Source organism: Filobasidium floriforme, assembly GCF_021052385.1.
Source record: "Filobasidium floriforme strain CBS 6241 chromosome Unknown HD553scaffold_2, whole genome shotgun sequence".
Lineage (NCBI taxonomy): Eukaryota > Fungi > Basidiomycota > Tremellomycetes > Filobasidiales > Filobasidiaceae > Filobasidium > Filobasidium floriforme.
This window is the reverse complement of record NW_025763623.1, coordinates 339,197-366,665: the sequence shown is the minus strand read 5'-3', so window position 1 is coordinate 366,665 and position 27,469 is coordinate 339,197. Positions and strand designations below refer to the sequence as shown.

At 53.4% G+C, this 27,469-nt stretch overlaps 8 protein-coding genes across 8 annotated transcripts; 4 read left to right on the top strand and 4 right to left on the bottom strand.

Annotated features, from left to right (window-relative positions):
* Positions 1–220: 220 nt before the first annotated feature.
* Positions 221–2,661, top strand: HD553DRAFT_93583 (uncharacterized protein). Its single transcript, XM_046184611.1, has 2 exons — positions 221–306; positions 416–2,661. Exon 2 carries the CDS (start codon positions 504–506, stop codon positions 2,634–2,636), a length of 2,133 nt encoding a protein of 710 aa, XP_046039535.1. The 5' UTR covers positions 221–306; positions 416–503; the 3' UTR covers positions 2,637–2,661.
* A 545-nt stretch (positions 2,662–3,206) lies between these two features.
* HD553DRAFT_93587 (MoeA, N-terminal and linker domain-containing protein) lies at positions 3,207–5,116 on the bottom strand. Its single transcript, XM_046184612.1, has 2 exons — positions 4,865–5,116; positions 3,207–4,790 (listed from the first exon to the last, which is right to left on the bottom strand). Exons 1-2 carry the CDS (start codon positions 5,055–5,057, stop codon positions 3,313–3,315), a joined length of 1,671 nt encoding a protein of 556 aa, XP_046039534.1. The 5' UTR covers positions 5,058–5,116; the 3' UTR covers positions 3,207–3,312.
* A 140-nt stretch (positions 5,117–5,256) lies between these two features.
* HD553DRAFT_291584 (uncharacterized protein) lies at positions 5,257–9,096 on the bottom strand. The gene is made up of 8 exons (XM_046178377.1): positions 8,301–9,096; positions 7,964–8,152; positions 7,450–7,805; positions 7,289–7,369; positions 7,116–7,225; positions 6,860–7,049; positions 6,668–6,788; positions 5,257–6,601 (listed from the first exon to the last, which is right to left on the bottom strand). Exons 1-8 carry the CDS (start codon positions 8,657–8,659, stop codon positions 5,452–5,454), a joined length of 2,556 nt encoding a protein of 851 aa, XP_046039533.1. The 5' UTR covers positions 8,660–9,096; the 3' UTR covers positions 5,257–5,451.
* A 282-nt stretch (positions 9,097–9,378) lies between these two features.
* On the top strand, positions 9,379–11,712 carry HD553DRAFT_304094 (putative ribose-phosphate diphosphokinase). The gene is made up of 9 exons (XM_046178965.1): positions 9,379–9,532; positions 9,591–9,805; positions 9,999–10,038; positions 10,143–10,452; positions 10,546–10,593; positions 10,755–10,849; positions 10,913–11,290; positions 11,376–11,394; positions 11,470–11,712. The coding sequence occupies exons 2-9, from the start codon at positions 9,766–9,768 to the stop codon at positions 11,518–11,520; spliced, it is 981 nt and encodes a 326-aa protein (XP_046039532.1). The 5' UTR covers positions 9,379–9,532; positions 9,591–9,765; the 3' UTR covers positions 11,521–11,712.
* A 171-nt stretch (positions 11,713–11,883) lies between these two features.
* On the top strand, positions 11,884–12,915 carry HD553DRAFT_279899 (toxin-antitoxin system, toxin component, GNAT family). The gene is made up of 2 exons (XM_046178096.1): positions 11,884–11,981; positions 12,092–12,915. Exons 1-2 carry the CDS (start codon positions 11,971–11,973, stop codon positions 12,768–12,770), a joined length of 690 nt encoding a protein of 229 aa, XP_046039531.1. The 5' UTR covers positions 11,884–11,970; the 3' UTR covers positions 12,771–12,915.
* Positions 12,916–13,888: 973 nt separating this feature from the next.
* HD553DRAFT_321613 (uncharacterized protein) lies at positions 13,889–16,044 on the top strand (the record flags this gene model as incomplete). The annotated part of the gene is made up of 2 exons (XM_046181239.1): positions 13,889–14,133; positions 14,235–16,044. 2 exons carry the CDS (start codon positions 13,889–13,891, stop codon positions 16,042–16,044), a joined length of 2,055 nt encoding a protein of 684 aa, XP_046039530.1.
* Positions 16,045–16,436: 392 nt separating this feature from the next.
* Positions 16,437–21,318, bottom strand: HD553DRAFT_304087 (putative DNA mismatch repair protein MSH2). The gene is made up of 24 exons (XM_046178964.1): positions 21,185–21,318; positions 21,070–21,115; positions 20,951–21,000; positions 20,835–20,870; positions 20,471–20,755; positions 20,190–20,393; positions 19,850–20,105; positions 19,704–19,778; positions 19,337–19,633; positions 19,206–19,267; positions 19,033–19,140; positions 18,874–18,966; positions 18,552–18,812; positions 18,317–18,488; positions 18,191–18,254; positions 18,065–18,126; positions 17,897–17,995; positions 17,763–17,827; positions 17,538–17,705; positions 17,425–17,470; positions 17,141–17,362; positions 17,014–17,081; positions 16,907–16,946; positions 16,437–16,845 (listed from the first exon to the last, which is right to left on the bottom strand). The coding sequence occupies exons 1-24, from the start codon at positions 21,197–21,199 to the stop codon at positions 16,610–16,612; spliced, it is 3,030 nt and encodes a 1,009-aa protein (XP_046039529.1). The 5' UTR covers positions 21,200–21,318; the 3' UTR covers positions 16,437–16,609.
* Positions 21,319–21,852: 534 nt separating this feature from the next.
* On the bottom strand, positions 21,853–23,640 carry HD553DRAFT_93429 (uncharacterized protein). The gene has a single exon (XM_046184610.1). The coding sequence runs from the start codon at positions 23,303–23,305 to the stop codon at positions 22,091–22,093; it is 1,215 nt and encodes a 404-aa protein (XP_046039528.1). The 5' UTR covers positions 23,306–23,640; the 3' UTR covers positions 21,853–22,090.
* Positions 23,641–27,469: the final 3,829 nt, after the last annotated feature.

The window sequence follows — 27,469 nt, the reverse complement described above, 5'->3', positions numbered from 1 at the left end:
ACGCCCGCTCACCCGCCAAACTCTACCCTCTCGTCGACGGAAGTAACGACCCGGGGATCATCTGGCCACTCTCAACGCCGGGACCTCTTGCCCTTCCACGTCGTACTCATCTTGGTGGTACTGGCTGTCACCCATCTGTCTTTAGCCGGTTCGACCAGCTCAGGTCTGAATCGATACACGGTATCTGGTTACGTGGTGTATAGACGCTTGGCAGTTCGTGGATCCTGCAACAAAGGAGAGGACCAGTACAAGCAGACGGATCTCACCCGGGAGACTTTTGGTTTCTTCTCTTACATCTCACTGCTGGTAAGTTGATGATAGCAAGAGAGTTCCTTTGATCGGGTCTCCTCGAATAGCTTGGCTTATCGTCGCTCCTCTTCTCTTCTGCTTCTGGCCTATCATGTTATGTTCATAGGTTCGATCTGAAGACACCACACACACCCCTTGTGTATCTATCTCAACTTGTCGAGACCCGAGCAAAGAGAGAGGGATTGTCGGATCAGATGGGTTTCGGCATGACGCTCTCCATGCCACCGGCATTCTCAACGACCTCATCAACATCCGTAGCGGGAGGCCAAGGTCACTCGCAATCACGGGGGATGGGTTCGACCTCGTCATCAGCGTCGATACCAACGGCGACGACGACATCTCGTCCGACTTTGAAAGCCTACCACGCGTCGTTGTCCACGCACTTGTCGTCCATCCTCTCGGAAGAGATCTCGGGGTCGACGAGCTCGGCTTTGGGGGTCGTCAACCCTACCAACAACCAGACCCGGAGCCACAATACCAGAACTGCTGCCTCCGATATTCCCGCCCCCTCCGGCAAATCCGTCACCCAACCCCAAGCTCAACCTCAAGGCAAGATGTACACCGACCTCAAAGCCCTCGCAGAAAGGGATAAAGAACACTTGACAGCTTGGTACCTCGAGGGGTATAAACGGTACATCGGGGGTGTGAACCCGGGTTTTGTCTTGCTCCGTCAAGAGGCAGAAGATGAATCCGCGCTTGGAAATTTGTCGGACGCAGAAGAAGGCCCACAGGGACAAGGACCAGGACTGGGGTTGGAGCAGATAGGGGCCGCGAGGGGTAGGAAGAGAAGGTATACGGAAGAACCTGGGTTGTTGGAACGACGGAGAAAGGTGTTGAGGGCGTCTTTGGAGCAGGGTGGAGTGGTCGCTGGCGGGGCCGGATCAGGGGGTCCTGGGCTGAAAGCCTCGGACGGGCAGGTCAAGGGGGCCAAAAGACCTGTCACGGCGGACGATCGCGACTACCAACAGCACCAGCAACATCAGCAACAGCAACAGCCCTTCCAACTGCAACTACCTAGGTCGAGGAAAAACTCGGCGCAAGGTCTGCAGGTCGTTTCGGAAGACGAGGCCGAGAGTCTTGGACATGGTCATGGTCATGGACATCGTCGACAATCCAGAGTCGATTCGCACGACCATGGTCATGGACATGGCGAACACGGCCAACTAGAGACGGGTCATTATGTCAGCCCGTTGGTCACTCCCGGCTTGGCCTTTGTGCCGACACCTTTCGAGGAGATGAACCGCGGCGACCTTCAACTTGTGAACAAGGGTGGGATAAACTTTGGTCAAGCTGTCGGGACAAAGAGTATGGGCGCGATGGCAGGAGGATCATCATCAAACGGCTCTTCGTCATCGTCCGGTGGGTCGAGCGGGTTCACCTTGAGTCAACCCCCTGCGAATCGGAATGCCATCGAGGAGAGCAGGAGACGTAAACGGGCGATGACGGGATCGAGCTCGGCAGGACTTTCCGCCTCTTCGTCGGCGGTGAGGGCTAGACAGTGGTCGTCGCCGACGTTGACGATGACCAACATGACGGCGAGGATAGCGACGAGGCCGGTCCTGCAAGCGACGCCTTCGAGCAACTCGCTGGCGTTCGTCTCGGCTTCACACCTCCCTATCGCCTTGCCCAGTCATTCCTCACCGGTATACATGCCCGAGCAGCATCACCACCAGCAGCAGCATCATCATCATCATGTGCACTATGCCGAACAACACGCTCAACAACAACACGGACGATCGAGGCACCACGCTTCGGCCGATGCGGCGTTGGGGACTACGAGCAGCGCCGGACTGACCAGCTTGACGGGCGCCAGCCTTGGCTGTCGTACACATGAAGGGTTGACGGGGGGCTCGTCCGGATTGATGGCGGGTAACAGCCTGGCCATGACCGAGCTGGGTACTCCGGCGTCGTCACAAAGGGACCTGCACATCCAGGGCGATTTCAAGGACCCCCGGGATTTTGGATTGGACCCCCTGACGCCCGGTTTCTTGCCGAGTTTCGGACTGGGAGGGGAAATGTTGATGAACATGCCTCTAGACCCGCGGGACGTCGTCGAGATGTCCTCTCCCGCCGGTCCACCCGATTATACCACACAGGCCCTCGCCCAGCGTCCTCAAGGAGAGCCTGGGTCTGGGCTCGGGCTTGTCGACGAGATGATGAGCAAAACTCGACCAACCTTGTTGCAACGTGCGACGTCTTCCTTTATGAACCCAGACAAGTGGACGTTACCTACCCCGACTTCGGAGGGAAACACTCCAGTCGACGTCGCGTGGGAAAAGTGGTTGCGCACCGACGACGATTCACCCGCGCCGACCGGGAATCAATGATATGTCATTGTCAGATTGGGCCATCAGGGCTCGACAAACAAACACCAACATCAGGCACACCAAAACCAGAACGTACCGAGTCGTTCGTCGCGGAGTCTCGATGGCCATACACGCACGCCGCATTCACTGCACAACGACCGGTAACTTGAGACTGAAACCACGACTTGCTTGATACAACGACCGTCGACCAGACCGCTACCAAAACACACACGAATCCGATAACACTCAATCACAATCCCCTGGCACGCCGCTCTGGCCCCGACTCCCTCCTCTCGCTCATAATACACGAAAACAGCATGGGGAGATCTTCGCCAACGAGCCCGCCACCGAATCAACACATACACGAACCTTTCGGAGCCAGCATTAACGACCATGTAACGATAAAACAAACCAGAACAGAAAAGACTCGCCCCGATGCCTGCAGGTCGTGCGATTTCGCTCAACGGACGATCGTCTCCCATCATCACCCTTCGCCTTTTCGCTCTTGGAACAAACGGATCTATACACGTCTTGGACCGTTGTTCATATACCCCTTACACCACCTCGTACACGGGGTCTTTTCTTCTCCGTACGCATATTATACCATCGGTGTGTACTAGCTGTACTAGCGACTTTGACTTTTTTTTTCCGGGTCGCACACGATATACATGAAATGTGTCCGAAGACCCTGCATTTCCTATTCTGGCTTCATGCTGACGACCTCGACGATCTCGCCGGGCTCAAAGACTTCTTTGCCTTCCGGCAAGACAACCCAGCAGTCCGCCTCGCTCATCGCCTTGGTCAACGAGGCCGATCGGGTGAGCGGTTCGACCCAGGGAAGCATGTCCAGCCCTGGCACCGTCGCGCCGCGTTCATCCGTGTCCGAAACAGCATCAACCGGGCGTGATCGATGCAGCTTGGATGGCAGGAAGCACCGGGTCATCAGAGGTTTCTTGTGGTACCTCGCCCGATGCTCCTTCTGGCCCGTCACGTCCTGTGGCGTTTTTTCCACTCCACACCCGGCCGTAGCGGGTGAACTACCTTGACGGGCAGAAAAGTCGGGTGATAACAACCTGCCGACCTCGAGACCCAAAGAAGGAGCTTGAGCGGCGTTGCACCGTGTCAAGAAGACGGTGACCAAAAACCTCAGACAGGCGGCTACGGCAATCGGATTCCCTGGAAGTCCGAAAATCGGGACCCCACTAGTCTCGTTCTCATCTGAAGGGATCTCGCCGAACATGACGGGGAATCCCGGTCGGATGGTTGTTTTATGAAAGACGATTCTCCCACCCAGATCGACAACAGAGGAAGGGACGTAATCATGTTTCCCGGCTGATACACCGCCGGTGGTGATGATCAGGTCAAGATCAAGCGGGAGGGCAGTACGGAGTCTTTCTTGGAAAGCTTCAGGAGTGTCTTGTGATGGTGCGGGGATCACGACGGGTTCGTGACCCCATGAATCTAGGGTGGAGACAAGGTAAGGGGCGTTCGAGTTGAAAATGTGTCCTTTCTGTAAGATCGGCGTTGTTGTCGCTGCTGCTACTGTTGCTTGGTTGTCGGTATTGCTGTCGAGCGATACAGAAGTAGATTGTGGTCGTAAAGTGCCGGTGGGCAAGTTGTGATTGTTGGCAACCTCCTTTCCGGTGGTCAAGATCCCTATGCATAACCTTCGTCTTCGTCCCTTTCCTTCCTCATCCTCATCTCTAGCTCGTACCAGCACCCTCTCAACGCCCGTCGAAGACAGCACCATCACGATCCCCGGTGTGATCACAGTCCCCTGCTTAGCGAGAAGATCGCCTGTCCGGAAATCTTCTCCGGCGACTTTGCGATTCGACCTAGGGGGGACGGGCGCGTTGAGGGTGATTCTCTTCGCTCGAGGGAAGGATGTATCCGAAGTCGACGGCCCAGCTTGAACTCCATCCTGACTCTGATCATAATCTTGACAAGCGTAGGTGACGGCTTCGTGTCGTATACAAGCGTCGTAACCCATCCCGTTGGACAGGGGAAAAGGCGCTCCGGTCATGATCTCGTAACATTTCATTTCGTCTTGATCGTCGTCCGTAAGGGTGAGGGGAGAATCACCGGCAGCGATCGAGCCTGATACTTGGAAGGTCAAGGGATTTGAAGGGGACGCGGCAGCGGTCTTGCTTGATGAGAGAACGTACCCGTCCATGGCTACAATCCGAGGCGAAATGAGACATCAGCCAAAGATCAACACGTCAGTCTTGCACCGTCTTGCCTGAACTGACCGGAATTATCAAACGGCGGAGCATCGATTGTTGCCGCATAGTCTTTTGCTAATGTCCTGCCCACGGCCTTTTCAAGACGTACCAGTACGTCGCCATTGCTTGACGACGACGACGAGCTGCTCGGTGTGGCTTTGTTGCGCTGGTCGAGGTAATTTGATATGCGGGAGATGGCCTCCGAGTAAGTGACGGCCATATTGTAGAGGATCTCCCTGTGTGTTCTTCCGGCGAGTAGCAAGTTGTGCAACGAGTACGGTAGTTATGTACTACTAGCTACTACTAGCTACTAGTAGATGTTCAAGTTGCAAGTCGACCCCGTCCAAACTTTTGCGCAAACGTCATCCCGCGTCGTCGTCGTCAGCAGCGACTAAAAATAGCAAAACAGACGATTCCTTGCGTTTCATCTTTATATCCAGGACTTCGTGGACTGGCTCGGTCGATGTTGTTACGGCTGACATGCTGGGTAGACTAGTAACCATACAAAATACATGATTAAGGGAAACCCAGAAAGATAAAATGACCACGACGATGTTGTACATTCGGTACGTATGCGTAGAGCTATCAATTTCTCGAGATCATAAAGTATGTCGTTAACCCTGCGTGTGCAGGCCGAGACCGCCGGGTTTGATATCCCCGTGGGCATGGGTGTGGGTCGTCTGCGCATCGACATCGAGATCGAGAGGCGCGTCGTGAAGATCGGTGTCGTTCTGAACCACCGTGGTGGCCTTGACGGGGCCGGGCGAGTAGACGACCGTACGAATGGCCGCTCCTCCTTGACTGTATCCGTTGACCAGGTTGATCATGTCCGAATGGCTTGAAGACCGAGCGCGGGTCGTAGGAACGACCGGCGATCGGGCCAGTTGATGCGAGATGGTTGGTCGATGGCCACGGGCGGTGGTATGTGGAGGCCAGGATGGCGATGAAGGCAAGTGTGCTGCGCCCGTGGAAGGCGATGAAGGCGGAAGTTGGTGATCCTGAGCGCCAAGAGTGTTGCTGATGGACGTGGTCGGCCTGACAGCGGAGAAGGAGAAGAAGGACGATCCCGATGTCCTCCTGACCAATTGCGGACTTTCCGGACGTGCTCGAGCGAACCCAGAGAGGGCTCGTCTCATGAACGGTTTCTGTGGCGAGGCGGCTCTAGGCAATCCCGAGATATCTTCTTCCGATGCGTGGGTGATGCTGATGCTAGGTTCACCTTGTTCGTTTCGTCCCTCTCCTTCGTCGTCCACCAAGGGCAGCAAAGCCGAACTCTTGGCGAGCGGCGACAAGCTATCTCGCTGTTCCTCCTCCTCTTCCTCTGCTTCTTCCTTATCAATGGTCTCCTGCAAGATCTGCTCCGCCTTTTCGTTGACACCCTCGACCTCGTCATCCTTGGCCTCATCGATATCGACCTCGGTCCCATCCGATTTGACGAGCTTGGTCTCGCCAAGCGCCATCTCCGAGGCCACGGTATCTTCGTCGACGGGTGTATAGAGGGGTGCCGATCGGTCTGGAAGAGTCGTCTGGATGTGCGGGACAGGTTTCTCTGAAGCTTGGGGAAGAAGGCTCGGACCCGTCTCTTGTAGCCCTTTGACATACTTGGCGATCGATTTGAAGGCGACTCCGCAGCTTTCCAAGAAGGGGAACGATTGAAAGACGTGAACTTGGTCGATATACAGTTCGTGTTGAACCTCTACCCCGGCGAGTGTAGCTTTATAAGCCAACAGCGTAATTTCATCGCGAAGGCATTCCGCGTCGCCACTATGCGACAGCAGACAGTGAGTCAGCAACTTGAGCGAATGGAGATGCATTGTGTGAATTGCTTACGCTTGCATGAGCATAGGAGGTAAGCCAGTAAAGTCTCCGAACAATGGCGAGGCGTAAGGATGCGTGAGGTATTTCTTGATTCCCTCGGGTCCAAGATAGCAAGACACCGGATTCAGGTGGTCTATCATTATTCACAACTATCAGCATCGCTCGCAAACAATGATCGACACCAAATCTTGGCGCCAGACCGACCTTCCTGTCCGGGTATGGGCACGACGTCAAACTCTGCATTCTCATCCCAGCTCCCACAGCTCATCGTCAGATCCACCCAGGGACTCATCAAAACCATCGCTCGTGGCAAGAGGTTCTGATAGCCCGCGTCCCTGAGGTACATGACCAGTGCGAGGGATAGTCCGCCTCCGGCCGAGTCTCCCATGACGATCTGTGGGTAAAGCAGTCAGCTAGGGCCGCTCAAGGAGGACGCACGAGACAAGTAAGGGGAACGCACGATATTCTTCGGCTCGATACGCAGATCCTCAACCAATCTGAAGTACCCATAAACAACGTCCAACAAAGGTTCCGGAAACCTGACCTCGGGCGCCAGCCTATAATTGATGGCTGCGAGACGATCTCGCATCAGCCCTTGTGATCGCACGCCATCCGCCTGAAACTTTTACCTACCAAAAACCCGACAATTGCAATGTTTCGAAAGCGCGATGGTGATCGTTCGATGCGTCGTAGCTTGTCCGACGTAATAAGCTCCTACAGAGCGCGAAGCCGACCGAAAACATAACATCAGCTCTTGTTGACAATCGTACTCTTGTGAATCCTGTCCGACTTACCCCCATGGATATAATAAATGACCTTCTCCTCCTTCTTCCCCCTCGCCGTCTTTCCCTTTCCTTCATCTTTGGCCGGAGCGACGCTAGTATCAAGCACCAACCCGGTTTTCCTGCCACTTTCACTTCCACTTCCACCACGCTCATTCGCATCGTTCCCACCCGCTCGCCCAGTCCCACTCCCGCTCCCACTCGCATTGAGACCCGCTGCGGCCCCCTCGGTCGATCTTTCCCTCCTGCGCTGCTGCCTCTCTGCCTCCCTCTCGCGTGCCTCTGAACGTAGTCGTTTCCAGACCGACTTGTTGACGACCCATTCGCCGGAGAGGGTCCGGATGCCGTCTTCTTCTGCATCTAGGTTGCTGTTAGCGTGCAGGCAAAGTGAAATGAGACCGAAAGCCGCAGATACGACAATACGGTTGACATCGCAGATGGAGAGAACAGGAAGAAATGTAAAGGGATCGACCGTTAGCTTCCCTATCATTGAAAATCAGGCCTCTATCGATATCATCGTACTCACGCCAAGAACCCCTTCAACCCCTCTTCATCCCCTTCCCTCTTCCTAACCTCGAATCGCACGGGCGTGACGATCGCATCGGGCGGTAGTGGCAACAGATGGTGTATCGAGATAAAGTTTCTGATGAGCGTAATATCCGCCAAGGAAGAGTGTTGGCCTAGGTTCCGCATGATCGCTGCGATTGTTGTCATCCTGCAATGTCCGGGGATCAGGGACAGGGTCGGTGAACGTGAGGTGAATCAGGGTGATCGAAATTAGAAGCGGAAGACAGACAGAGAGCGTTCGAGGATAGGTCAGCTATCACCGATCTGGTCCGAAGAAACCATTTCAGAAGACTCACTCGATCCCCCAACTAGGTCTCGGCGGTCCCCAAATTCCATACTTGACCAGACTCCATCCGATGTCCCACCCCTTCTTCCCTAGAAACCAGCCGACATCCGCCCAGTTATCTCTCCCCCATTTGACCAGACCCTTGACCCCTAACCTGCTTAAGGGGAGCGGTGGTTCTTTTTGGATCATCGATGGATCTATCCGGGAACGAGGAGGCAGAGGTGGAGGGGTCGAGGAGGAAGTCGGGGTGGGATGGGTGTAAGGGGTCAGGTGGAGCTTGGAAGTGAGCGAGGGGAGGGGGAGGAGATGCCGGGTAGGCGGATCCTCCGTCGAAGTAGACGCAGAGGTGGTACTTCGTGCAGAGCTCATTTCGGGAAGACCTTTGTCGATGTTTGGTCGTTGTGCTTGTTGTATATGGGATATCTAGCTCCTAGCTCGAAGTACGGAATTGCCAGAATTCGGTCTATTGCCCGGCCAGATCGACGTGGAATGATGTCCAGTCGAGTTCTCTACCGCTTCGACATCCCCAGCTCCGCCCCAGAGCGTCCTGTGAGCTTTTGAAAGCAGCCCAGATCTGCCGATTTTAGGTGTGTGTTCGTGTTGTTACGGTCGAGTAAAGTTCAAAAGCTAATCGACCGTGGTATTTGTTTACGGTTTCGACTTCCGGACGACGGTGATGGTGATCGCAACCGTGTTTGTCGACAATCGACAAGCTGTTTCGGCGTCGCCAAGTGGTGTTGTCGAGCTCTAACCTCGAGCCTTACTGCTACAACAAAGTGGTTGAAGTGAATGACAACTGACGAGGTTGTCGATGGATGGCACGACGATGATGAGGACGTCGACGTCGATCAGGTCTCGATCAGCCGGACGTCTCTCCCTCATCGGCATTCATTCCCCAATTACCCTCAATAGCTTCCGGATACTTCCGGTGCTGAGATTACGTGTATTATGCCGGCATGCCAGTCCCCCGGCCGACCCAGTAGGTTCCCTCGGAGTCTCTGCTCAAATTTCCCGTGATCACCGCTCGGTTCACTTTCAAGCTGGGGGATTCGAGGTTGATTGCTTGGCCCGAATGAGCATGAGAGTTGGGTTCGAAAGAACGTTTGTTGTTTTGATGAGCATGAACCGACCCCAATTGACCACATCAATATAGCTAGACCTAGCTTGTGTACCATCATATAGCCAGCAGAGCTCTGCCCAGTCTTGTTCCACTGCAAACGACCCAGGTTGAATCCACAACTGGTAGGAGATCCACGGCTTTCGAGTCCGAGTGCGTCGTCAACTATCACTTGTTCGTCAGGAAGCTCATCGAAGCTCTCCCTGCCTTTACGATACGCTCCGGAACCGTGCAGACTATCTGAACCGCTCGAGCGCATAACGAGCGACCGAAGTAGCTAGCTGGAGCGAGCACATCCTCGACCGTCCGGAATCTGATTTCCAAGTTTTAAACTGGGGAGCTCTTATTCGTCGACATCATGTCTTCAGCGGCTTATTCCACGATCAAGCTTTTTTCCGGTAAGTACAACTGCTAGGCCTACGGTCTTTTAAAGTCCGTTCGGCAATGCAGTTGAGGGTGTGAGAACGGCTCGCTCATCCACACTCTGCTTGTGCTTCACAACGACAACAACCTTCAAAATTACAACCACCGACCTCTTATAATCTATGTGCCAATTTTTATCTCCTGGAAATCCGGACGAACATACAATAGGGTCGAGTCACCCGGAATTGGCACAGTTGATTGCGAAACGGTGAGCATCTTCCACCAGCCCCTGCTTTGCTCCTTTCTCTTATGCTGACTGTAACCATAATTCTCATCTTCTCTCCTCCCAAACGTTTACTCCGAATTATATAGCCTCCGGATCCCCCTCGCTAAAGCTCAAATCACCCAAACCCCCTCGGGAGAATCAAAGATCAAGATTCAAGAATCCGTCCGTGACTACGACGTCTACATCATGAACACCGGCGCTGGGGTGATCAATACCTCCTTGCTCGAGCTGTGTATCATGATCCACGCCTGCAAGATCGCTTCCGCGAGGCGGGTGACGGCCATCATGCCCCATTTCCCTTATGCTAGGCAGGACAAGAAGGATAAGAGCAGGGCGCCGATCACGGCCAAGTTGGTCGCTAACATGTTGAGGGAGGCTGGGTGTGATCATGTTATCGTGAGTGCGGGCGGAGAGCAAAAGGACTTGGGCGAAGATTGGAAGAGGAAAACTGACGGAGGTTTCCTTTTTTCAAACGTTTGACGAGGGTAGACGATGGATCTGCATGCGAGTCAGATTCAAGGGTTCTTTGACGTACCCGTAGACAAGTGAGTCCGGCATGTGCTGGTATCGAGACGAATCGGAGTTGACAATGTCACCTCGATTTTGCAGCGTGAGCCTAGAGTCTCGATCTTGTTTCGGCGTTGTGTGTCAGTGCCAGTGCTAAAGGGCATTCTTTCACATCCGTGCTCGTAATGCAGCTCTATGCGGAACCATCAATGATCTACTGGATGCGAGAAAATTTGGACATTCAGAATTGCATCATCGTCAGCCCCGACGCTGGTGGTGCCAAGCGGTGAGTCGTTGCGACGCTATCCCAAAAAGCCTTGCGCCTGACCTTCCTCCTCGACCCACCCAGAGCGACCTCGATCGCAGACCGACTCAACGTCGAATTCGCCCTCTTCCACAAGGAACGTAAAAAGGCCTCCGAGATCGCCCGTATGGTCCTCGTCGGTTCCGTCAAAGGCAAGATCGCCATCCTCGTCGACGACATGGCCGACACCTGTGGGACCCTCGGACTGGCCGCCAAGAGGTTGTTGGAAGAAGGAGCTACCCAGGTCTATGCCGTCGTCACTCATGGGATCTTGAGCGGGCCCGCGCTCCAGGTGATCGGGGATAGCGGATTGGAAAAGCTGGTCGTCACGAATACGATCCCGCAGGGGGAGAAGGCGGCGGCGTGTGACAAGATCGAGGTTGTGGATATCAGTCTGGTACTGGCCGAGGTCATCCGAAGGAGGTGAGTGTTTAGTGTCCGAGCGGTCGTTCTGGCGAATATGGGAAGGAGAAGCTGACGCGAGGGTTCACGTCTCAATGCATCGCAGTCACTTTGGTGAATCCGTCGTCAGTATCATGCTTCGCTCTGCTTGCTGTGAGATGTACCTATATCTGACCATATCGTGTGCCTGTTTCATACAGTCATACTTGTTCAATGAGGTACCCATCGCTTTCGACGCGTTCCAGCAGTAAAAGCTGCCTGTTTGCGACAAAGGTCGGACGGTCAGGCTGGTCTTTGACAAGAGGAAAGAGAGCGAGGGCCGAACACAGGTTTTACCCCCCGGCTCGTTGTAAGGAAGGAAAGGGCCCGTGCGTGGCCCTGTGTGTATTTTATTCGTCTCGATCAAGATCGCAACAACTATAGAAATCAGAAATGTCCTCCCGCTTGCAGCTAAGTTGCGAGGTTGCGGTTCAGGTTGCTCGGTGATCCCCGAAGACGACTCTGGTCATCGAAGAGTCTCGGGTCAAGAATTGTTTCGAGAGACAGGTTCGAGGAGATCTCAAGCACGATGCATCTAGCACGTTAGCACTCGACAAACAGCTGATAGGACAGATTCATCTCTCCTGCTCCTGTTTTGATTCTGAATCGAACCTACATACTGTATCTGATCGGAAAAGGAAGAGGAGAAAGGGCCGCCAGCGATGACCAGAACGTGAGTCTCCATTTCTTTTGTTGTAACTCTCTCGAAGTTACTGCTGTCCCCATCTCGCAATCGCCCGTATGAGGTCATGCTCATCCTTTCCTCTCGATCGAAACTGATAGTATTCCCTCATACCGCTCTGGGTTTTCCATCGAACCGGCTACTCCGGCGGATATCCCGGCCATCAACGAGATCTACAATCACTCGATCCTGCATCATACGGCTAATTGGGAGACGGAGCCGATCTCCTTGGAGGCGAGGAGGGCTTGGTACGATGGGTTGCTCGGGATGGGATATCCGGTTTTGGTCGTCAGAGATCCCGGGGGCAAGGGGATGAGATCAGGGGAAACAGCGGAGGGCGATGAGAAGGACGATGGAGGGATCCTGTGCGTGGGGAGTTTGGGACCTTTCAACCTCAAATCCGGCTACTCTCTCACCGTGGAGAACTCTATCTACTGTCACCCAAGCTCGACCGGACTCGGGCTCGGGACGCTCATGCTCGGCCACTTGATCGACTGGGCGAAGGAGAGGGGGATGCATACGATGATAGCCGCCATAGGGGCCGAGTCGGGAGGGAGCCTGAGGCTGCACGAGAAGTTTGGGTTCGAGGTCGTCGGGAGACTGGGGCAGGTGGGCAAGAAGTTTGGACGGTGGCAAGATCTCGTTTACATGCAGCATATGCTGCAGGATGAGAGAGAGGACAAGGACCAAAATAGAGCTGGGGGAAGAGGGAGACGGAAAGTAGGGAGGTTGGGAATGGAGAGAGGGAGGACGTCGAGCAGAGGTGAGCGTGTGTATTGACTGGAAAAGACCGGGGGTCCGGATTTTCAAGGCCGGATCGAAAGCGGTCGCCAATGAAACCAGATGACGATCGTCTTCCCGCTGGGCCATTAAAACAGCTATATCATATAACTCAAGATGAATATAACATATAATTCTAGATTCAATCTTTTATGATCACCACCGATCGCTCGTCGAGAACATATAGGGTGTCCTCATGGCGGTGCGTGGCGAAGACTGACCCAACTCTCCCGGCTGTCTTGCATCACATGCATGTACTTCGATCGACCTCCCGTGTCCCTGTAGAACGGCATGCACGAACAACCCAATGACCTCTGACCAGACTACCTCGTCAAAGACGTAGTGGTCTTGGTATGTTATTCCTCCGCCCGGTCCATTAGATCTCTTCCAGGCGCAACTGGTGTGTTTCTTTTCAGATGAGCTGTGCATCATTTGGCTGCAAGAAGATGGCTCTCATTCATGCACTGCTCCAAGAGATGATGCCGCGGATGCGATCCGCCTCTGGTTCATGCAGAGAGACGACAGTTCGCATGTTGTAATCATACGGGTGATGTAGCTTGCTTGTCATACAACTCGTTGGAATAGCTTTCGATTTTTCCAAACCTCTGTTGTTTCGTCGGGGGTGGCATCAAAGTGAGACACGCTACGCTACCCCAGATTTCCCCTCTGATCCCGATGTTTGCGGGGGAGAGGGAAGAGAGGACTTGGCCCGTTTCACAACTTCAACCTAACCCCTTGATCATTTCATCAGCTCGACCGACTCTGGCTATATAACATCACTCGACCAGATCATCCACGACATATATAACAGATAGCAAGGACGACATAGCCATTCCTCGTCCTCCCTCTTGCCGATAGGAGCAGGATCCCAGGGCTCCCGAGGCTGTGCCGAAAGGGATCTCACGCTCTCGTTATATCCCCTTTTCGTTCGGTCCGAATCATATCGATCGTCAGACGAACGAAAGGAACTCTCGACGAGGTATCGCCTTCGTCTTGCAGCACCTTGATCGATATACTCGCTGGTCGAGAATCGATTCAGAGGTCCTCTCCCTTGCGTCGGCTACCGTCAACGAATATCGACAAGTATCGACGAGACAATTTGATCTCAATTCTCGACCATGCGGCTCTCTGTCTGGTTTCTCCTCTCGTCAACGATCTCAATCACAGCCGACCTTGCACGAGCTCAGTCGACCACCACCTCACCATCACTAGCGACGTCTTCGACAGCCGCTGCTGGTCGTAGTACGACAACAACAGCGCCGACTATCACGGGCTCGTCTGCCAGTCCGGCTGCGACAAATACAAAGGTCGCCGTCGTATTCGACTCCATTCCTAATTCCTTGTACGCTTGTGCGGGTGTCAAGTACGTTGTTCTCCCATCAGACAAGCTCGATGACGTTCCGTCTTTCCTGCAACCTTTCAAGCTGATCACAATGACCGACCGTCTGTCCCTTTCCGATCTAGGTTCACATGGACGCTCCCGGCAGACCTTTCCCCGGCCGCTCGATCAGAGCTAATCGATCTGTTCATCACGAATGAGAACATCGATCAGGCTATACCTGCGGGTGGGAGTGGATCTTCTAGTAGCTCCGCCTCTAGCTCCCCGGCAGCTTCATCGACAGCTTCGAGTGTATCTAGAGCGAGTTCTTCGGCTATCGCATCTACGTCGAGTGCCAGGCCTACTACCTCGTCTACCTCGGCTCGACCCAGTTCGACCTCAATTTCGACCTCGGCTGCCGCATTGACGACCTCGACCACAGCTGCCCGTTCAACAGCTTCCCAAGCCGCCCGAGGGCTCAGCGTTCCTCGAGCCCATCAACATTCCCCACGCTTTATGTCCCCCCGAGCCATCCCTTCCGGCTCAAAGATTATCAACAAGAACATTACCCTCGTCACAGCCTCTTCCAATGCCTATAACTACCCGCAGATCGTGCTTCCTCTAGGGCGGTATGTCATTTACGCTACAGAACACGGCAACGGTGACGAGGTATTAGGGACCTCGGCCCCGTTTACGGTGTTGAACGGGGCCAACCCGACTTGCTTGAACTCGACCGATATCGAGCCGGATCCTGCTGGGGCTGATGGGGGAGGAGGATCGTCTTCGGGTGCTAGCGGGGGTACGATCGCTGGAGTCGTCATCGGCGCCATCGTAGGGACCTTGATCCTCGCCTTCGTAGCCTTTTGGTTCTGGAGAAAGAGGCAGAGGAAATCGCTCTGGTTGAGTCAATCTAGCCGAAGGATGTTTGACGGGAGAGATCGGGAGGCCGGGTGGAAAGGGATCTTCTCCTCCGCTCTGGGCGGACGGAGTAAACGGGATAGTCAGAGGAGTTCGGCTAGAGGGTTCAACAACGAGCAGGAAATTTCTGGGCCGATGGGAGTGATTACGCCGGCGAGTACGACGAGTTCGAATTGGAGGAGCCCGACTGAGGTTGCAGGGCAGACGAGGCCTAGCGACGAGGTCGAGGGTAAAGGCAGTGGAGACGAGGAAAAGTACGGGATGGGGATTTACAACCCTACTGGGGCTGCTCAGCGTGGCGACGATCGCGGTATCGAGCTGACGAGGTTACAACTCGGTGCTCCGCTCGATACCGGCGTCGGATTGAACATTCCCGTTCTGAACAAGGGTCAGAATCAGGATGTGCCGAAACGACTCAGTCGGGCTGGGTTGCCTCCTCCCAGTTCGTACGATAATTCTGGATCCACCGCGGGGTCGTCGACATCACCTTCGAGCACGACATCCCCATCTCAAAGCTGGAACGCGCATTCTTATCCGTTCGATCCTGAACGAGATCAGCGTGAACGTGATCGCGCTTATCATCCGGATGATTATACGCTCTCGACCCCGTCGTCTGGACGTCATCCTGCCGTTACCGGGTTGCAACGAAACGCCAGCGTTGCATCGACCACGCTCGGCTCGGGCGCCGGAATCGGAAGGAGCCTGAGCAACAAGCGGCATAGTACCGGGTTGGCTAGCAGTATGAAGAGGAAACCTGTCCCTACTATGGGCGACGGTTCTCCGACGATGGAAGGACGACCTCCCCGGCTGGACGACTTCGGACGAGGGGAGAGTACGGAAGAGATGTTGTCGGAGCAAAAGGCGGGAAAGTCGCAGGGAGGTCCGCAGCACGATAGGATGAGCCGGCAGTCGAGCGCCGGGTCTTTAGCCGTATCCACCTCGGAGGGTACGATCAGGCCCGGCCAGGGCAGGGAGAACAATAGCAGGAGGTCGAGCTTCTTGTTGATGCCGGACAAGCCGCTCGATCAAGAGGATTGAGGATTGAATCAGGCAGATAGCGCAACGTACCCGTAACGACCCATATGATATCTCTTCCGCGTGTGTACATGGCTGGTATCTTTTCTCTCGATGATGATCGATAGTCAGACTGCACGTGCGAGAGCTATGACTTGCTTGCTCCATCTGCTGCCGGGGATCAAATCCTTGACGGGACCAGGTCCAAGTAGATGAATTGCAAAGGCTAAGCAATGGATGCTCCGGGCATGTCCAAGCTCAAAAGCTTGCCTTGAAGGCTGCAAAATCTTGCAGTAGACGCTGTTTGATCAATGAGTGAATTGGGATTGCCGTGTCTATGGGTGATTGCCAATCTTTTAGCTCTTGAGACTGTCAATGTCAGAGACATCAACAAGCTCAACGATAGGAGATCATAGCTTGGCGTTTAGGACACACATCGATCCACGAAAGTCTGTGCAAGACAGCGCTCCGAGTGGCTTGCGGGTGTAGACAATCATCATCCAGTTGCCAACAACTCAAGCGCTCATAACAGCGATACAATATAAGCCGAGCCCAACGACCGTGCCGTAGCGTCGCCCTGGCAAGCTGGCTACAGGTTCGTAAGGACCGCCTGGACCCACGCGTTACCCTCAAACTTGTCCCTGTACTCGACCACGACCTCTTTGAGCTTTTCCATCTGCAGGTCCCGAGACATCGTCTCCTCATCCTCCGCCCCGGCTTGGCTGGCTTCAACCCGTGTCTTCCATGTTCGCAGAAACTCCTCCACGATGAGCGTACCCTCGTCCGTCTCTTCTTTGGAGATTTTGGAAAAGATGTCCCCGCTCTCTGTGAGCGCGATGCAGCTAATCAGCAGCAATATCATTAATAGCCAGCGTTACAATCTCACCTCCGAAATCTTCCAGCTCGTCTGCTTTACGCTTGGCAAGCTGCGGCGCAAAAAGAGAAGCGGTGAGGTTTCGTGACTGTCACATATTCGATACGCGCAAGACTTACCTTGATGACGTTTTCTGGGAAGTTAGCCATCTCGGCGACCTGGATACCGAAACTTTGATCACAAACACCTGCGATCACCATCAACATGTCAGGACCGGCTCACATAGAAGACCTGCCTATGACTCACCCTCCTCCACCTTGTACAAAAAGGTGACATCCCGATCCTGTGCATTATCGCCTCGCTGCGTGACGTGCGTCAGGACATTGTAATTTCGTACATGAGGCAGGCTTTCGGATAGCGTCGTTAGTTCGTGGAAATGGGTGGCAAAGAGGCAGAAGCAGCGGATTTCGGTGGCAATGTGTTCGCTAATGGCCCAGGCCAGGCCGAACCCGTCGTAAGTCGATGTGCCTATACACGAGTTGCGGGCGTCAGCGATGTCTACATATCATTGTTAAGGAGTGTTGACCCACCTCGACCTAATTCATCGATAATGACGAGCGAATCCTTCGTCGCGGTCTGGACAGCGCATAATTTGTCAGCGGGCGACGATATTCACAGCTTGGAACGGAAGATCGTCGCTCACCTTGAGGATGGCCGCTGTCTCCAGCATCTCTGCCATGAATGTAGACACACCCTTCAACTGACTATCTCCAGCTCCCACTCGAGCGAGGATCGAGTCAAATATCGGGAGCGTAGCGCTATCTGCCGGTACGAAACATCCGATCTGAGCCATGAGAGCGATCACGCCGATCTACAGCGTGGGACGGATCAGCCGTGGTCTTGGCGATTTCCGGTGCACGTGCCTTACCTGTCTGATGTAGGTCGACTTTCCGCCCATGTTTGCTCCTGAAATGATCTGGAACTCTCCGGCCCCTGGGGAGTGTGATCACGAACTACGGGTCAGTAGGCCGAATTGAAGCATTTGAGTGAGGCAACACTCACCCTTAAGCATTTTGTGATCGTTCGGTATGAAGTTGATCTCATCCTGAACCTCAAGACAGGGATGTCTAGCTTGCTCTACCACGAGGTCCCCATCTCCGCCTGGACGTTCACAAGACTATGAGATTTCGGCCCTGCCTGCCATGGTTTGTACCAGCGGGACTCACTCACCTTTCTCGGTTAGGGTCGGCTTCACATACGCAATCGGCGCATTCTCTGAGACATGCGCAAAGCTGATTCATCGTCATATCGAGAGATGAGCGGAGACTTCTTGCAGAGGGCAGGAGGAAGACGCACCTGACAATCACGTCGAGCGAAGCGATCAGAGCGTCCAGAACTTCTAGGATTGGAGTATACGATGCTGTTCGGACCCGTAAAATATCAGCGCAATCCTGATGTGGCTTGTGCGACCTGGAGAATCACCAGCAATGGCAACCACTTCCTTGACCAAACTACGTTGTTGCTTCTCATATTGCGTGGTAAGATCGTTATGCTCCTCGCTCAATCCCTTAAGGGTACGTGTCGTGAAGATGGTTCCAGACTTTTGTACGGCCAACTCGATGTATTTTGATTTCCCCTTGAGCTTTCCAGCTTCCTGGAAGCGCCAAGTGGCATCAGCGTTTTACGCAAGAAAAGGACCCGGATCGCATTGACGTACCGCTTTCGTGACTCGCAATGAGTATCCGTACACTTGATGCTTCTCAAGATGCAGCTTTTTCTCCATATCCAACGACATATCATCCGCTACTTTGCTATGTTCCGCGTCTAGTGCGTCCATGACGCCAATCAACTTGTCGCGGATCCGTTCGAGAAGAGGGTCGAAACTAGCTACCAGGACGTAGTTGTGGTTGGCCAATTCATCCAGATCGATCGTCTCTTCCACCATTGATGCATATCGCCCCAAGGCCTCGTTGTGTTGCTGGTACGTACGTCAAAATGAGTCGCGTCATTCGTAGGAGGGGCACTTGAGGCCAGCTCACCTTTAAAGGTTGGATGTATAGGCGATCAATGAGGTCGATGTGCTCAGTATGGATCGGTTGAACCTCTTGCAGCAATGAGATCATTTGTGGTATCTAAGGCGGGTTCGACAGATCAGCTTCCGTGCGTGGGCACGTTTCGTATGGCTGGTCCGCTTTCACCTTGCACACCGCCTGATAAACCCGGACGACATCTTCCAGTGAAGCGTTCCCCCGATTGAAGCGTTTCGTTATCCTGGTGAAGTCTGGCATGGGTCTGAGGCAGTCCGACTGGTTCGAATAGAGATTAGGGTAAGAAACGGTGACACCTTGATTGTACAGCTATATTCACTCACTTGGAGCGACTTGCGTGTACTAGCATCCTCGACGAAAGCCTCGACAAGGCTCTGTCGTTGTTCTATGCAAGAATCTAGACTTAGTATCGCTGATCCGACCTGATGAATCATTCCGCTGAACCAAGGCTTACGAATCTCGTGAAGGTTTACCAATGGCTGTTTCAACCACATTTCCAGTAACCTCTGCCCTTGAGCCGTCTTGCAGTGGTTCAGTAGACCATACAAGCTCATGTTCTTGTTCCCTCCCATTTCAAGCGGATTCGGCATCAGGTTCAACGCTTTCACGGCGGAGGCGTCGAGTTTCATGTATTGAGAGAGGTCGTGATGGCGTAAGCGCCATTGCCCGTGGTGAGATGTCGTATTCGGTAGGTCGAGATATGAGATAACACAGGCGAGGCACGAGCTAGCCGCCTTCAAGTCAAATTCGGCTGCACCGAAAGGTTTCAGTGTCAGTTCCGCCCGTCGCATTCGAGGTACTACATATCTCGCAATACTCACGCATGGCAACCGTTGACACTGAAGGGTGAAGCAAGCGTTTGACATCCGATTCTACCGTCGTCGCATTGAACATGCCTATGTGCATTTTCGTTTGCAATTGTTGATTAGAGCACATCTTGAATAGAAAGGCTTCGTGCTCGACGTACCAGTCTGAACCTCGGTGATGACCACTCCACACCGCTCGATCATCCCCAACAGCTTGACGAAATCCTGATCATCCTTTCCTTTGCCTTTTGCTACCTTGGTAGAAGTAGGCGGGTCGACTTCCATACTGTCGTCTTGATCATCCCCGTCTAGGTCGATGGCGATAGATTTCCGTTTCTTAGTCTGGCCTCGAGCCGTCTTGGTCTCGTTCGTCTCGACCACGATGCATTCCTTGACTCCGAGCTGGATGATCAAGCTCTGATTGGCGAAGAAGACAATTGGCATCAAGCATCAGTTTACCGCTGCGAGTCCGCGCGTTCGTTCCTGCCATGCAGGACTAACCTCTGTGTTGGAGAACATCTCGTCGTCCAGAAACTCGGCTACGCCCAATCTCCTCGCACTGGCATCCGCGAACGCTGCTCCAATTAGCCTTGTCGCTCCCCCATCCTTGAGAACGAGCTTGAGGGCCATGACGATCGGCGAGGAGATGTTGTCAGTCGAGGAGAACAGCAGGTCTTCGACTTGTTGGATGTTACCGGGTGATGCCTAAATTCAAATTCAGTCGAGTTCTGATTGTGTGATCTCCCTTTACACTCGACCGTCAACGAAACTGATCGACCCACCTCTTTGCCCAATTCCCACCGATTCCCCTGTTTCTTCCCTCCTTCTCCTTCCCAAATCTCTACTCTCATCTGTTTACTAGTCAAAGCCTCCCTCAAGAACCCTTTAGCCAAAGTGATCGAGAGCGTCAAACTAGGGAGACCTTTCTTCTGGTTGGTAGATGAGGACGATCCAGAGTTGGAAGCGGAAGTTGCGGTGGCGGATCCAAGGTAACGGATGACATTGGTCGTCTTGTAGACGGTTTGGGCGATGAGGAGGGCGTCAGGGCCGTGGGCTGAGAAGTAGTCCTGGTGAAGATCACGATGTTCCGATGATTAGTTGTAGCTTATAGGATCGAGCTGCAGGCTACTCTAGTCTGTTACTTACTCCTCTATCGAAAAGTCTGACAGTTCCTGGTAGCCGCTACATGTAAGTTGAAGGGCACGGTAAAGTGGGACCAGTTATGAACTCGCTCCGGATCTGTTCGCTCGAAACTGACGTACGCTCGGCATTGAATCGAAGAATCGGCAGAAAGAGGTTTCGTTCGTCTTGTCTGCTCATGACATGGCATCAGGGCAGTAAGCAAGACATTTACAGTAGCCTGAGTATGTAATCCACTCACCACCGAGATCGAGCACTGGTTTGGCGGAAGACTCGCTTCCATACATCTAAATTGACGAAAGGTCCGGTTATCGTTCTATGGCAGTTGACGGGATTTCCCGGAAACGGAGGCTCACCATTCTGGCCGCCATCCTGCAGCGATCTTACTTCTTGGGATCTTTTCGTATGTACTACTGCAGCGGGTAGACTACGCTGGTTTAGGGAATGTTGTTGAACGATGTTATCGAGGGTGATGGCGAGCTGATCATGATAGCAGCTCACGAGATCATGAGATCATGGATCGATCAGGTCAAAGTCCCCTCAGCTCGTCCGGAATCCGCTAAATGACGCGTCGAGACGCGTTGGCAAGGACGCGTTCGAGAGAGATCGGTCAAACTCTGTCGATTTCTCGTTTCAGGTTGGATTAGGCATGTCCGGGATGACAACCCCTTCGACGTGTCTCCGGGTCTCCCGAATGTCACTGATATTTACTTGATGTCATATTTCGGATATGGTCAACACCTTATGGAAGCTGATCAGCTCGATCAAATTCACCTTTTGAAGTGAAATATTCTGAGCGACAACATGGGGGGGACCTGCCGCCAGTTCTGCTGAACGCTATCAGATCTACAGAGAACATCTTATGGCGATGATTCACCTTGTGGATCTGGCGCCCTCCTCTATAAGATCCAAACTTCAGCAAGCTGGGTTCAGTAATATCAACTCTGGTCCCGTTATCCCTTTCTTTTTTCAGAAAGGACGATGTTGAATCACACGGAGATAGGCGTTGCCTCGGTACAGACACCCTCCTGGGCCAATTTGCGCCTCTTACCGCCGTAGTCGAGCACGTAAAAGCGGAGGTCGTCCTCCTCAGGATTTTGGTTCCACCTCCTCCACAATCACCAAAGCGAGCAAAGCTTGTATAGTCGTAGAACCGGATGGCAGCGGTGAACCACGGATCTAGGATCAGTCAACATGCTTGGACAGCCTGGTCGGGATCGAAAATGAAGACGGGCGGCATAATCATCCAGAAGTATCGGCCGCTATTCCTTCCTGTACAACCTCGACCAGTACCTAGAGTTCTCCAACTTGACCGGGTACTTTTCCTGCAGTCCCGCTTTCAACCTGAACCATCGACTATCGACACCTTCCAGCTTTTTCCATCTCGGCTTTGGCGGTCCTTCACCACCATCCGGAGCGGGTTTGAGCGCGCAGAGCAGACCATCGAGGACGTCGCCCAGGGAATAACTTCGACCGGACTTGCCTACACCGAGCGCGCTGGCTTCTTCGTTGGCAGAGTCGACGATGAGGAAGAGCGTCCCCTTGGGTGCTAATCGGGAGAGTTTGTCGAGGAAGATGATGGTCGCCGGACGTGATTGAAGGAAGAGTTCGGACAGTGTGTAGAAGAGGGTCACTAAAGGCGGGTTGGCTAGGTCGGAGGCGGATTCGAGCAGGTCGGCTAGGACGTCGGAATCCGGAGAGAGGATATCGGTCTGATGGAAGGATTCGGTAAAGTCCGCCGAGATGAGGGTAGAGCGTAGGCTCGTAGTGAATTTGTCGACTACCGGTGCGTAAGGTCCAATATCGACCATATGCACGTCGCACGGTGGGAATGCTGTTCTTTTCACTTTGTCCGTCTTGGCGTCATCATCGTCATCCTCGCTATCATCCGGATCGTCTTTCGACCCCGTCTGGTCGACGGGTTTAGGGAACTCTGTCCATTCGTTCTCGGCCGAGACGAGCGCGACTAGAGCGAGCAGCTCCGATCCGGCTCCTCCTCCTAGACAGACGACCCTGTTCCTCGGCGACGCTGCCTGCACCCCTTGTTCCTCTTCGTCCTCCTTTCCCTTGCCCTTGCCCTTCACATCCCCCTGACTCCTCGCTCCAGCCTTTCTCCCTTCCAACAACCTGACCACATACTCGCTCTCTCCCATGATCTCCCTGAATGCCAACGCCCGACTAGGTACCCATCTTGATGCATAAGCCTCAAGCACCGTCTCGTCCTCAAAAACCTCGAGGAACTTCTTCTCGTACAACAAGTGTTTGATGTTCTGAATGATCGTCGGCAGCGCAGAGTTACGAAGCGTCTTCTCGAGAGCGGAGGAGATGGAGCGGAGTACGAGTTCTTCGATGGGCAGTGGGGTGGTCAAGGGTGTTGTGGAGGCGGTCGAGGTGGATGGGCGAGAGGGTGGGTGATGGATCTTTTTAGGATGTTTGGGTCGGGCGATCCCGGGTCCTTTTCGGTCGGTATGTGTCATGTTGGGGCAACTATCAGATAGGCTAGTTTGTGGATGGTACTCTCTGGGGACTGCGGCGATGTGACAGCATCGATGTGATCGATAGTTCAAAGCCTAAAGCAGATGTGACTGTCGGTGACACAGGAGTTCAGGGGGGGGGGTTTGGCGTCTCGCGCGACGGATTGGACCCAGATTGTATTTTGAAGAATTTTTAAAAACAACAAGTCCCTCGCTGGGGTTTTGAGACCCGGTTTGAAGGGCATTTGGCCCCCAGTCACCGATGTCAGTTACGTCAGCCAATCGCCTATATATCTTTTGATCGTCAGCGTGCTGGCAGCCGAGATTCGATACAATTGATTTCCATTGCAGAATCACCTAGATTGTTCCCAGAATGTCTTGGGTCTCTGCTACTAGAGACTTTAGCGAGATATATCCACTACATCTAGGCCTTCAAACCATACAGGCTCGGGTGGTTAGTCCAGACACCTCTTTTTCTGGGTCCAATCTGATCCGTCTGGTGCATGACAGCGCAAAGACGAATTTGGAACCTGCCGATGTTCCAAATGTGGCAGAAGGGGTAAAGTCATCCAAGGGCGTACCTTTCTACGCCATATGGCCCATGATTGGAACGAGATTGAGGAGGCCGCCGAAGCAAGAGCCGAAGCAAGAGCAAGCACGAACCTGTTCGTCACTCCAAGTCGCCCGATCCCTGATCGCTCAATACCACCACCTATAGCACCTGTCCCTACCTCCCATGGCCCCCCTTTGAGCCCCAGTCGATCCCCGTTCCGATCGGTTCCCTCTCCTTCACCTGCTCCCACCGAAACACCGGACGTCACTCTTCAAGACCCCGGTTTTGGATACCAAGATCTGCCCGAAAACGCCCTGAATGAGCATAGATTGCACGATCAAGATGGCCTGCATGATTTCCTGCCACTTTGGCCTGAACCGATCCCACCGGTGTTGAAAAATGCCCCTCTAAGTGGGGAACTTTCGGGCCTGATAAGCGATCAATCGACCGCCGATCTATCGTTTCTGGAGAGGTTCATCTATACCGTCGCCCTTACATTGGATTCAGTCGGGGTGGCCAGGGACAAGACGGAATACGCCCTCAAGGCCATGAATACCGTAGCACAATTGACCCAGATTAAGGCCCGAAAGGACTGTACCTGCAACAATCATCAAGAAATCATCAGTGACTCTCCCGCTGAGACGCTTGCTACTGCCAGACGACGATTGGCTGTCGAACTACCTACAATCGCCCACCCTTGTTGCCCAAATCCGGCCTGTAGGGAGGTTGTGTACGAACGGACAAATATGTCAACGTCTAAATTGGTGCTCAATCAGCTTACCAAGTGCCCCCGTTGTGAGCTAGATTGGTCCCCGATTACTGGTCAAATGCCATCGACCTTCCCAAGGCTTCCCCTCGTTTCTGAAATCGAACGAGTCCTGTCCTACCCAGGCGTGGAGCAAGTGGCCTTCAACTGGAGGGAAAGACGGCGGATAAACACCCAGTTGTCTGAACGCCTCTATCCCGGTCTCAAAATCTATCGAGATCAAACCGACGGCACAATGATCGATTCTCTACTCAATCCGGCTGGATTGAGGGTAGATCAGACGGAGAATGATGGAATCCAGGAAATCTTCCTCAATCTGTCGATCGATTGGTTGAATCAACGTTCGTCGTCATTTGCCCCTGGATACTCGGTCGGACCAATCCTGGTTCAAATGGCCAACCTTCCACAGGAATCAAGGGCACTTCAAGCCATGATCATGTGCGTCGGCATGACTCCAGGTAAAATTCTACCCTGTGGAAGCAATATCGACCTGATGCTGATCGTGTAACAAACAGGCCCGAAAGAACCCACAAAGGATACCCTTTGGAAATATATGCTACCGGTGGTGATCGAACTTCGGCGGATGTGGGAGACACCAATCTTGATTCGCACGCCCTTGCGTCCAAACGGGGTCCTTTGCCGTATCTATGTGGCAGCAATTAGCTGTGATCGGCCGGCATTTACATCGTTGAGCGGCATGACCTTTCAGACGTCCAAGGACCATATCTGCACCCGATGCAACCTCAATCAGGCAGGTTTTGCGGCTGGTCGAGGTTAGTTTGGAGGGAGTTTGACGTACAACCTGTGTAAACTGCTGATTCGCCTCATAGTTGGCCAACCACGTGATTCTATTGCTCAGGCTCGGGCTTTCCTTGACAGAGAGAGACTACAACAGGAGGCCCTCAACCGGGAGGCAATTGCCCATGATCGGCGGGAGGAAGAACTAGTTCGTGAGAACCGGGAGTTGCGAGCGGCATACTGGCAAGGACCTCCCCGGACTGGAACCACATTGACCCCCGAATATCGCGCAAAGGTTTTTACAGAGGCCGCGCGTAAACGATTCCTCAATCTACCTCAGAACCGGGTCCCACCGGGCCACCTCAGTGCCCTCTATCTACTACCTTATCTCAACATCTCTGTGCAAGGGGTATTTGACGCGATGCACAATCTTCTCCTCGGTGTTAACAAGACCATCTTCCGAAGGTGCATCGGTCAGGGCCACTATCGTACCGTTCGAGGGGGGATTGGAAACGCAGACCCCGATGAAAGCGATTCGGAGGCCGATGCAGACGTCTTTCGCACAGCAGCACGACCTGCGTATGAGATGTTTGGGCCACAAACTGGGGCCAGCCAGGCTCGACAAACGCCCGAACGAACCGGTCCTGATCTTGTTGGCGGTCTGACACCACCTCAGCTCACTGCCATCAAGACTGCAATGAGCGAGGTGAGTACGCCATCGAATATTGCCCGTCTGGCTACACATTGACGCCCATACTTTGCTACTACTGATTGGCAGGTCTTGACCCCAAGCGATCGATCAGTATTCCCTTCCATCCCAAAGACTATAATGGACGTCAAAGGGGGTACAATCACGGCTGTTCAGTGGAGGTGTTTTGCCGAGTTTTATGTTCCTTTGATCTTTCCAGAGATTGCCATCCAATCATGGTTCAATCCGACTGAAGAAAGCACGCAAAACAGGCAGATACGTGCGCGGATCTCCACCCAGATCACACAGGCTGAACTCGACGTGACCCTACTTGTTTCGGGGGTCAATCTACTGCTACTCAGGCCAGAAATCAGCGAGATTCAGCTCTGTCGAGCTGAGGTCCTATTAGGCCGGCTGGTACCGTCGGCGCTGGGGATCTGGCCAGGATTGGAGGCAACCCGAAACATACACCAATGCATACACATTCCGGGGGACGTGAGACGTCATGGAGGCCCATACAATCACTGGTGTTTTGCGGGCGAACGTTGTGGGAAATGCTATAAGAACGTCAATACCAACGGAAAGGTGGTAGAAATCACCGCACTTAATGCCCGGTTGCGCGCCAGTACAGCAAGCATGATACAACATCACCTTCGAAGATATGCGCTTGAGCCAGAGGACCATCAATCTGTGTCCAAACTGGCTAGTTTGCACGCGTCATTCACACGAGAAGATAAATCCAGGGGATCTTCAGCGTCCGAATTATTTGCCAAACATGAGGAGAATATTCGACAATTACAGGCTGACGCACCTGTAATGGAGGCAGACAAGAGTACGTTTCAAGTCGTCGGCAGCGTTCTGCAGCATCTGGACTTCAATCTATGGCCAATCATCCACGAAAGACTCAAGAATAGCCCCCAGACACAGCCTGGCGATACGTACCTTCTTGACATGGTTGGAAATCGACCAACAGAGAATACATGGATCATAGACACTTCGGGGATCAATCACACTCAGATTAGACCTGCTTACAAGCAGTTTTCTGCGTATACGGGCAAAAAATCCCCCGCCACAGCCCCACTTCAAGCATTCCGGGACCGACTGGCCATCATTCTACCTCAAAAAGACGTATTTGAGTGCAGGATTGGACGACCACCTTTGATTTTGATCCAATCGTTCATTACTATCAGGGCGCGTGCAAGTGGGGGCCAAACGAGGGAGTTTAGATTAATGTTGGGGGCGCATGGCATGCCTTTTGAACGGGAGACAGAATACCCTTATGGTCGACAGTAAGCATCGGCTTAAACGTCCCTATTGAAGGGAGGTCTGATCTATTGGCAATCTAGTCCCGATCTAGGTGTGACTTTGTGGCATCCTGGTACCTTTGAACGAGAGACTAGATGCTGGGAGTTGACGAACGGA